General features: G+C 36.1%; 1 protein-coding gene across 1 annotated transcript; it reads left to right on the forward strand.

Moving 5' to 3' along the window:
• Positions 1-265: 265 nt before the first annotated feature.
• On the forward strand, positions 266-8,448 carry LOC134752793 (uncharacterized). Its single transcript, XM_063688509.1, has 6 exons — positions 266-986; positions 1,255-1,516; positions 2,087-2,214; positions 3,067-3,194; positions 4,505-4,592; positions 8,305-8,448. The coding sequence occupies exons 1-6, from the start codon at positions 365-367 to the stop codon at positions 8,364-8,366; spliced, it is 1,290 nt and encodes a 429-aa protein (XP_063544579.1). The 5' UTR covers positions 266-364; the 3' UTR covers positions 8,367-8,448.
• Positions 8,449-11,142: the final 2,694 nt, after the last annotated feature.

An 11,142-nucleotide genomic window follows, 5' to 3' on the forward strand; every position in this document is an offset into this window, starting at 1 on the left:
TAAAACAAAACATATGTCTATCTATGGTTTAACTCTTCTTTATGGTTTCTAAACTATTCCAGGCACATTTTAAAACTATAGCCCAGTGCAGTGCACCCACCTGTTTGGTGATGACTTTAAAAAACATTTCTTGGGCGAACGAAGAGCATGAATTATTATCTCAAACCATGAAGATAAATCTCAAACAGTTATAGATGTCAATGTATTGACAGTTGCCAACGCCAATCCCATTTTTATAATCTGTTAACACAGACTAATAAGAGACTACGATCTGTTAACCTAAAAGTTACAGTACAAAATAAAATAACTAAAATAAGTTATTTTTTTGTATTCTCTTTTTTTATTCCATCGTAGCGTGTAAATAATGTCTGAATCAGATTTTGAAATTGAATATTTAGATGAGGATGAAGAAGTTGTACAGCAATGCGTGCAAGCAACAGGAATTGCTGATAGCTCTATGCCCGATGCTTTGAATAGTGTTCCGGCATCTCCTAAGTATGTTGTGGAATTGCCAGCACCGGAATCTAGCTCAGGTTCTCTGCTTGTGGAGCGAACACCTGTGGCAAGAACTTATAAGAGTTATAAGCGAAAAAAGCCGAGAGAAGACGACGACTCTGACTATGACCCAACTGATGACTTTGAAGTGCCTGGCCCGCGTCGTTACAAAAGGAAGATGCAAACGTCGACCCCACGACCACCGCCGACCGTCGAGCGTAAACCAAAGGTTACTCACATCACGAATAAAAGAGACGATTTAAAGTTTAGAAGAGCTTTGGGCTTAAAAATTCCAAACTTTGAAGATCCTCTTTGTTTGCCCGTGAAAGCTGTTTTAAAGGATGAAAGTGACGCAAGAAAATTGAGGAATTGGAATAATTTGTGCTTGAACCATTACAGGAATCATGACACTACTTTAAAGCCTGATGCTGGAGAAACAGTGGGCTCTCAACGAACTGTAGTGTTGAGGAATGTCAAAAATAAATTAACAGGTAAAATCAGGCTTCTTCTGTACTTTTCGTATGCTACTGTATAATTATGGTTGTTCAAAACGCAAACTTAATGTTGACATGGTCAAGTTGAATGTACGGATGTAGGTACTGATCAGTGCTAAAGCATACAAATAATTTGTTGACTGCAATTGTGTTGATAAATACTTAGCATATTGATTGATGTCACTCCACTGTAATTTATTTACTGTAATATATTAGTAGGTCATTATTACTTAAGAATGCACTTCAATGTTGTTTTATGTTTAAGGCAAAAATGAAACAACCATATGGGGCAAGCTGACAGCACAGAGTCAAACCGACAAGAAATCTGAAGTGTTCCAATCTGTACTACCCAAATACAGAGAGGCAAAAGTCCTGGACTTCCCGGTGACTGTATTCAAGAAGGGAAAGAGTGTGCAGAATGTGGATACAGTTGTGCTGAGCAAGGAGGATGAAAAAGAGGAGTTGCTCGTGGTCTACAAGCCTAAGCAAGCTCTTAGTGCAGTCTATAAACTAATCGAGGAAACAAAGTTTGTAATGCACATACTGAACTACAATTTAGAATATTATAATGTAAAAAGCTGATTATTGTTGGCAATGCGCTTGTATATTTAATCTATCTATCTCTAGCCCTTTTATTCTGAGTTAGAGTATGTCTCGTAGCTCAGTGTGCCGCTTGGCAAAGGCCTCCTTTAGTTCTTTCCATTGAGATTCGTGGGCCACTCTTCTCCAGTTTGGGCCAACTGTGAGTTTGAGTTCATCCTCCCATCTTGTTCGAGGTCTCCTCTGGCTCCGTGTACAACCTCTTGGATACCAATCCGTTACTATTTTGCTCTTAACTTAATAGTTTGTGTTAACCTCTAGTCACTCAGGAATCAAAAGTGCATGCAATGTTGGTTTTTTTTTAAGTTAAGATAAATATAACTACTAAGAGACTTTTGCCTATTTACAACAGTGACATAATTTATATTATGTCACTATTGTAAATAGTCAAAAGTCTCTTAGTAGTTATATTTAAAAACATGTTTATTATTTTTAAAGGAGGATATTTAGAGGTCAAACTGCTAGCAATCGAAAGTGTCAATGAGTTTGTCTTGCAGTGAAACAGAGGACCCCAACAAGGAAGAAGAAAAGAAGAAATACCTCAAGGAACTAACAGCTTGCAAATTATGTGCCCCCTGTTACCAAGGCTCATGGCGAGGCTACAACAAGACTGATAATAAGAAAAGTTAGTATGCCCTTATGACAAAGTAAAAAAGGCCATTCAATCTTTAGTAAATTAAAACCTCAAATAAAAATGTTTCCCATTCCCAATCAAGTAGTTGTTCAAATGGCCACATAACACACTTGAAAATGATCAGCAACAATAATATAATATATTATAAAATACCCTTAGGTTATGCACTTTCAAATCCATAAGCATTAGCACACTCAATCAATTTAGCAATTCTAGCACAATAACAATTATTTGTCCCTCTTCATTATTTTTGACATTTCTGTTTGTTAGGAAAAAACAAAATTTAATGGAAGTTTGTAAGAAGTTACTAAGTTTTATGAATAAGTAATAAGGGGGTAATTCTTTTAGAGAGGATGACAGATTAACTTTTATTTCATTAATGATCATCATCATCTTCCTTGCGTTTTCGCGGCGTTTATCCACGGCTCATGGGAGCCGGGGTCCGCTTGGCAACTAATCCCAAGAATTGGCGTAGGTACTAGTTTTTACGAAAGCGACTGCCATCTGACCTTCCAACCCAGAGGGTAAACTAGGCCTTATTGGGATTAGTCCGGTTTCCTCATGCTGTTTTCCTTCACCGAAAAGCGACTGGTAAATATCAAATGATATTTTGTACATAAGTTCCAAGAAACTCATTGGTACGAGCCGGGGTTTGAACCTGCGACCTCCGGATTAAAAGTCGCACGCCCTTACCGCTAGGCCACCAATAATAATAACATAATTATTTAATCAATTATATAAATAGTTTATTATTTTTAATATCAATTAAATACTATTAAAAAGACTTCCTGATTGAAATGTAGACATAAAAAAAATATTGATGGATTTTATATAATTCCTTAGAGAATGTGACCTGTCCAATTTGCGAGCGAACATTCGTGAGCGTGTACAACCTGCTCGCGCACGTGAAGACACACAGCAGCGACCACGTGAAGCGCTACAAAAAGGCGCTCTCCAGGACTCTAGCTTGTGTAAGTAGCACAGTTTCTAGCTAGACATGAACAGTTGTTTTCTTTAATAGGGCTCCCAGTCCCAGTTTTTATTACTCTAAGTAGTCTAAGCTATAGATAACGAAATACTTATAACTGTGAAATCTCCAACTGCTGAAGAGAGAAGTCTCATATTTGACAGCTGCAGTAGATGGCGTTGTATGGCCTCGCAAGTAACTATTAGGGATGGCGGCCAATATACCAAAAAACTTATGGCTCTGAACATAGCCAATAGCCAATAATAGCCATTTTCTGTAGCTGCGTTTGTGGCTACATCATTTTTCACTACTTTTTTATTGTTTTATTTTTATTTTATTTATTAGGAAAACTTACTGCTTAAGTAACACGTTAGGTAATAACATAGAAGCAGTGAGCCAATTACAAGTTTCCACAGATAGAAACTGCGTAAAGTGCGTGGCGTGCGAAATTACAACTAATAATACTTACTAACTTATAAATATACTTTACTTATCTTACTAGACAGGGAAAATTGGTTTAAACAGTGAACAAGAAGAACAAGAGAGAGAAAAAAAGAACAGGATAGAGATACAGTGTTGAGTTAACACTTTTCCCACTGTTAACACTTAACAGTGGGAAAAGTCCTGAGTCATTAGCTTACGTATCGAACTAAAGCTATCGCAGAACAGATAGATGAGATCATGATGTTTGTTATTATTCTTTTTCCCAACCTATACTAATTCGACCTGTATACGTATTACTGCCGGACACAGGCCTCCTCCTAATCATTTGAGGTATTGGGCTATAGGTAACTATATAGTCTCAAACCCGACTGGTTGGGCACTTCACATGCATATTTTGAATTTCTTCGCGATGTATGCAGGTTTCCTCGCGGTTTTTTCCTTCACTGAAAAGCAACTGAAAAATATCAAATGGTATTTCGTACATAAGGCGCTATTCATTTATTACGTAAGACGATTTAGAGGCGGAGGGGGGTCGAACATATCTTATTTTTTCTTACAAGGGGGTGGGAGGGGGTTTTCATAGTTCTTTCGTAAGATCACAAATTTTCTAAAACAAACCAAATGTGTATAATTTTTTTCCTCTAGATTCTTAATTCTTATGTTATAATAGCCAATATAGGGTGGAGGGGGACAGCCTTTTCTTTTTTTTCTTACATAGGGGGTCAAAAACTGGCAAAAATAATCTTACGTTATACATAACTAATAAATGAATGGCGCCTAAGTTCTAAGAAATCCTTGACCTCCGGTATAGGAATCTCACGTCTTACCGCTAGGCAAAGCTATCCATTGTAAGCTATTATTGTTTCTCAGGTGGTGGAGTACCACTACAAGTGCCGCATTTGTAACGAGAAGTGTCCCAGCATCAGGGATCTCCGCAGACACGTCCTCACTCACCAAAGTAAGTGATCTCGACTAGACCACAAGCCAGGAACTGATTTCCATGACCAATCGCCTCCCGGGCGATAACTCGTATAGTGGTTAACGGCTATGTGTGATCAACCCTCGTGGACGTCAGCTGCCGCTCCGTTGGTGGGTTGAGGAATGGCAGCTACCGAAACAAGTAAAAAAAAATTTAGTCATCGCCTCCCGTTTGATACTTTGTCAGATGATAGTCCAGATGCAAAAAATGTAAATGTAAATGTAAAAAAAACCGGCCAAGTGCGAGTCGGACTCGCCCACCGAGGGTTCCGTACTTTTTAGTATTTGTTATAGCGGCAACAGAAATACATCATCTGTGAAAATTTCAACTGTCTAAGCTATCACGGTTCATGAGATACAGCCTGGTGACAGACAGACGGACAGTGGAGTCTTAGTAATAGGGTCCCATTTTTACCCTTTGGGCACGGAACCCTAAAAATCGTCAGGCGATTGTATCGCGGTGGAAAGTACGTCAGCTGGTCGCATGAACATGTAATAAACGGCCAAGAGCATGTCGGGCCATACTCAGTGTAGGGTTCCGTAGTTACCCTTCCGTCACAATAGGCTAAACTGGAGCTAGTAGTATAGAAGATTGCTAACAAAGGGACGAAATCATGCTTGGTGCCTTTCACCCGAGTTAAACAATCTACTTTTCATATCGAATACGAGGAAACCAAAAAGATAAGTCAAATTTGCAATCAGTACTTAGATTAATTAAAGTAATAGACGTATGGCCATGATTTATTAATTTTTTTTAGTTCATGATAGCATCTAAACTATCATCTGACAAAGTATCAGCCTGGAGGCGATGACTGACGATATATGCTCCTGGCCCGCGGTCTGGACGCTTCTGTCAAGAATAAGTAATAGTATTATCACTATCATACAGAATGGACATGCTACACCCCGTTCCGAATGGACTTACCTTACCCAGCGGCACTAGGCTGACAGTTTATCTCCATATGGGTACGACATTTTCAAGTAAATAGCAATTTTTTCTTGTACCACGTTGCCATGGTTACGCGAAAATATTTTTAACTGATTGCACAAATGAGCTTATAGCATACATTGGTAGGTATAAACACATGGAAAAATATTACATACATTACTTACCCACTGGACATCCTTAGTACTCGTAAAGCTATTGTCCCACTTTTTTCCCCCAATGCAATCGCTAGCCACAGTAGGTAGCCACACAGCATTTAACAGTGATACAGTTGTTCTATAGCCTGTAACAGCCCAACATACCGCAATACATGTGGCACTGTCGCCATTTAAATATATACAAATGAACAGCATGTTCACAAATTTTATCGGCACAGCACAAGGATCAGTACTCGGCCCGTTACATTATCTAGCGTACGTGAATGATGCGGGTAGTGTAATCAAACACTGCTCAATCTACCAATATGCAGATGATACGTGTTTGGTCATATCGGATAAAAATGTAAATGTGGCTCTTAAGAAACTGCAAGCTGACTTCACCGCCATAAGCAAGTGGTCTCATGATGCAGGTCTTGTGCTGAACGCCCAGAAAACCCAGCTGATACATATCTGTTCAGGTCGTAGAGTAGCACCGAACAATATTAATCTGATAGCTCACAACCACAATTGTCTTCATACACTGAACGACAACTGTCCTAGATGCTTGTGTCCAAAAATACAGCAGACTAATCAAGCCTCATACCTTGGGGTTATTATAGATGAACGCTTTAATTGGGGTCCTCACATTGATGCCTTGTGCGATAAATTGCGAGCAATCCTTTCTAAGTTCTCAGTCATTAGATATAAAGTACCATACAAAATACTAATTAACATGTACAATGCACTAGCTGAATCAATCATAGCGTATGGGCTTACAAGCTATGGCAGAACGTTCAAAAGCTACTTAGACAAAATATACAATCTTCAACTCAGATTACTAAAACTAATAGTTCCCAGAAAAATAAAAGATCAATTTAGAGACGACTATAGCAAACTGTTCAAATTTTGTAAAGTTATGCCTATTCAATGTAAAATAAAATACTTAATTTTAATGGAAAACATTCATAACGAACAAATAATGAAACCTATTCAATCAAAAATACATATAAGAAAGATTTCTCAAATGAAAGTTACAACTATCAACAGTAACAACAAATACGGAGAAAGAAAAACATCGTATATAGCACCTAGGTTATATAACGAACTACCCATAAATTTAAAAATTACTATAAACGAGAAAAATAAAAAGAATTTACTAAAAAAATACTATCTTGACGGCGTCTCAACATAACTTTACCTACATAAAGCATCCAATATATATGTGTATTATCATATAATCTGCTGGCCATATTAATATTAAATAAATAATGTCAAAACATAATAAATAACCCTAACAGTAAGTAACTAACTAATTAATATAATTATCAATGAATTAAATATTCTTAACGAAATAAATCATCCTGTATCCGCTACGAGCCCCACTCGGTGCATACTCAAACTCGTTCGATCTATTGTAGTTAATGCCTCACTAAACTAATGTCATACGCTTAGGAAAACCTGAGCCGCTTACGACTTTCTGGACACGTAAATCGCCCAGCGATAAGGAATTCACGGCACGGCCGGTTGTGTACTTGAGTGGGAGATATTTTGTTTTACCCGCCGATAACTCTTATTGTAATTAGGTAATCTCACTTTTAACTTTATATAATTTTTATTTTTCCTATGTACCACAACAATGTTTAAATGTAAAATGTATCCACGAATGCAGTGTCGATACAAACCCGATAGGGTTTCACGGCACTTTTCTGTCTGATGTAATGTAAGATTTTAATATAGAATAAAAAAAAAAAAAAATATCCTAGCAGGACTTTGTTTCTAACATGTTCAAATATTCTGGATTATTTTCTATTATTTAGTGTAGATATTTTTAATGGTGACTGTGACGTGTTCTCGAAACACGCTACTGCAATAAATTGTCATGTGCCCATACTGATGGACACTTCTGTATTAATTACAAATGGAGCCTTGTACCTATACAATTACAGTACAATTTAGAGTGCGGCGAAAAACGATGCGCCGACGCCGCGTGCGTTCGTAATTGGAGTTATACCTTTACGGGACGATACTGAAACGGTAGAGGGTAGACATTTAACTCTTAATGTATGATTTTTTCTTTTTGCCCGAAATTAATATGTGTCACGTAATTGTTTACTGATTCTGGGAAAAATAATAAATAAAATTAAAACATCAATTTTTACTACTAGTTCAGTGTTAGAAGTTACATAAATCATAATTTTGTAAATATAAAATTATTGGAAAAGATATATGAAAAATCTTACTACCATTGGAAATTTACAGTATTTACGCTATACCTACCTATAATAAAGATTTTATTTATAAAATAATTGCAAACCCTGAAAGAAACCGCCTAAATCACATAAGTAAATTTTTAATACTGCACAAATTTGAATAAAAAATCGGAAAATGTAATTATGTCCTGTCAAATTAAATGTACAGGAACAAATCGATTTTATCTATTTATGCATAAAATATATGTTTTTGTTGTGTAGGCTGCATCCATCACTATGCATTTAAGGGTTAATCAGATTATATTTTTTACGTTTAGCTGAAAAACTTAAAATCCGCAATGGATTAAATAAATTGTGATCGATTGGCAAACATATATCTGGTAATATGGTTATTTTCAGGTCTTGAGCAGTTTCAATGTGAAGCATGCAACCGCGTGATAAGAAATGATTTTAGTATGTAGCTGCTGTGACCGCCTAATACTATGTAAGTGCAAATTATTCTTATAGTGATCCTAGTGTAATAAAACTAGTTTTGAACTGATTAATTATGTATATTATTTAAATACCCATTTTCCTCTTCACTTATATTAGTTAAAAAAAAAACTGCTGTACGAAAATATGTAAGTATGTAAGTACTGTAACAAATCTCTGTTTGGTCAATTAATGTTCCTCGTCTTTAAACGTGGAGGCCATAATACTGATGTTGTACCCTAAAATAGATGCTAACATAAAACTAAATACTCAGAAACCTTTTTTGATAAAATTTGCCTTTCAATTCCTGTTTATACTCTACTTACCATAAGCGTATTTATAGAACCGTAAGTACAGTGACCTACAAAAAAAATCTGAGCTCTCTGAGAAACCTCTGACATATGGACAGACATACGGATTGACGGTCGGACATGACGAAACTATAAAATGGTCCCGTTTTTGCCCTTTTGACTACAGAACCCCAAAAACCGCTTAAATATTTTTTGCGTTCGTTTTTCCAAAACTTCGTTATGCTTTATTAACGAAATCCGCAATATATAAAAGTATTATTTAATTCAATAAAACTTTTCAAATGCCGAATCAATATTTTGCTCCCCCTCATTTTGAACGATCAAACAAGGGGTGCAGTAATTACACATGTAACGCCATGTGGTACATTTGTTGATTAGTACCTATCATACATAATTAATTACTAGATACATTACTACATTAGATATACTTAAATGTTACCTTGTTAGATGACAACTCATACTGTAATTAATGACTAGTTCATAATAGTGCACTAACGTCATGTGATGTTACATAATAACTCTGCAATAGCTATTTATGCAACAAGTGCGGAAATCATCTTTACGCACGTGTATCATACAATGTTTTACTATGCATTGTGCGAGTAAATAAAAAAACATATCATGGCCAATAAGTTTAATTATTAAAAGGAGTGTTTTAAATCGACACGAGTTGCAAATTACCTGTTCGCACGTGTATCGTATAACGTTTTACAGTACATATGGCCCTTTAAACTATCGACATATACACGAAAAGTGCTTTTTTCCGCATTAGTGCGAGAAAATAACACCATATGTACTGTAAAAAAAAATTGAAGACAAAAAGCACTAGTGCGGAAAAGTAGTACTTTCCGCATGATATGGCTCCGTAGGAAACGTACTTTTCGAGCACATGCATTGTAATATTTTTTTTATGGTAATCAATATTAGGATTAACAAGCAAATCGTTTGAAAAACTAGATTACTGTTTTACGAAAAAAACCTTTTTTAATACAGTTGCTCAAAAAGTGCTACTTTACGTAGCTGTTTAGCGTGCGGAAAGTTGATTTTCGCGAACTAGTGCTTTTTACTTTTCCAATTTTTTTAAATTTGTACTTGTTCCAATTCATAACTACTTATTGATGAGTGTTAATATTAGTTTCCTTTAAACGTAGTAACCAACATAAAAACCTACTGTAAGATTGAGAAAAATATACATATAATATTGTCTTCGGTTACCGCGATAGTTACTCATGAAATAAAACTATGAAAACGGATTATATCGCGTATATTGAATTTATAATACATCCCGACGTTTCGAACTCTTTACAGCGTTCGCGGTCAACGGGTGACTGAGGAAAAACCACAAAATGCAAAAATACCCACATACTAAAAATAATGAACCATCATAGACTATAAACTTTAAGGCTGGTTGTACATGCAAAATCGGTTCATAAGGCTAGTTATACACTATAATTATTTTTAAGTAAAGATATATATAAACGCGATAAAAACTACGCCGGCTCCAACCCTACACCTCGGACCCGAGAAGATTTAATTCCCTCCTAAATTGTAGCAGGGTATCCCAATATGGGACCGGCAACAAACTCGGTGGGACACTTTTGTTGCCGGTCCCATATTGGGATACCCTCCTACAATTTAGGAGGGAATTAAATCTTCTCGGATCCGAGGTGTAGGGTTGGAGCCGGCGTAGTTTTTATCGCATTTACTTAAAAATAATTATAGTGTATAACTAGCCTTATGAACCGATTTTGCATGTACAACCAGCCTTAAAGTTTATAGTCTATGATGGTTCATTATTTTTAGTATGTGGGTATTTTTGCATTTTGTGGTTTTCCTCAGTCACCCGTTGACCACGAACGCTGTAAAGAGTTCGAAACGTCGGGATGTATTATAAATTAAATATACGCGATATAATCCGTTTTCATAGTTTTATTTCAAAAATATACATATTTCATATTTTATTACTTACCTCTTCCATCATCCATCATTATAACACGTTTATTTTTTTAAATTGAAAAACCGTTTTTAATAAGTTGTCTGAATGGAACGGAATAACTATGGAAGGTAGAGGTAGGAATAGCTGCCGAAACGCCTGTCAAAGAGGCGTTTTTTCTTACTGCAAGCTAAGTTTCCAAAGGCAACATTCGATATTGTTTTTATTCCTTACTTGTTGTTTTTCTTATTTTTTCGCAACTGTATTTAAAAACTTGTTCGATACACGTGCGGAAATGTCATTAATTACTCGTCACGAGCCGTAGGCGAGTGGCAAGATATCTCAGTACTCGTGAAAAAATGACATACTTTCCGCACTAGCATCAAAATGTACAGTCGAGTTCATAAATATGTACAATATGTATTATGAACTCGACTGTACTGTTATTTTCTAGATATCTGTTAAAAAAAGGTCTTGTGATATACCAGCGTTTATTTTTAGATAGATTAGCTCTACCTATTA

The sequence above is a fragment of the Cydia strobilella genome, chromosome 2 (genome assembly GCF_947568885.1).
Source record: "Cydia strobilella chromosome 2, ilCydStro3.1, whole genome shotgun sequence".
NCBI lineage: Eukaryota > Metazoa > Arthropoda > Insecta > Lepidoptera > Tortricidae > Cydia > Cydia strobilella.

Bases quoted from the DNA above. Each gene is read 5' to 3' on its own strand.
- LOC134752793 (XM_063688509.1), top strand. From the start codon at position 365: ATGTCTGAATCAGATTTTGAAATTGAATATTTAGATGAGGATGAAGAA. The intron at 2,215-3,066 runs GTTAGTATGCCC...ATAATTCCTTAG, and splicing joins CAAGACTGATAATAAGAAAA to AGAATGTGACCTGTCCAATT. The intron at 4,593-8,304 runs GTAAGTGATCTC...GGTTATTTTCAG, and splicing joins ACACGTCCTCACTCACCAAA to GTCTTGAGCAGTTTCAATGT.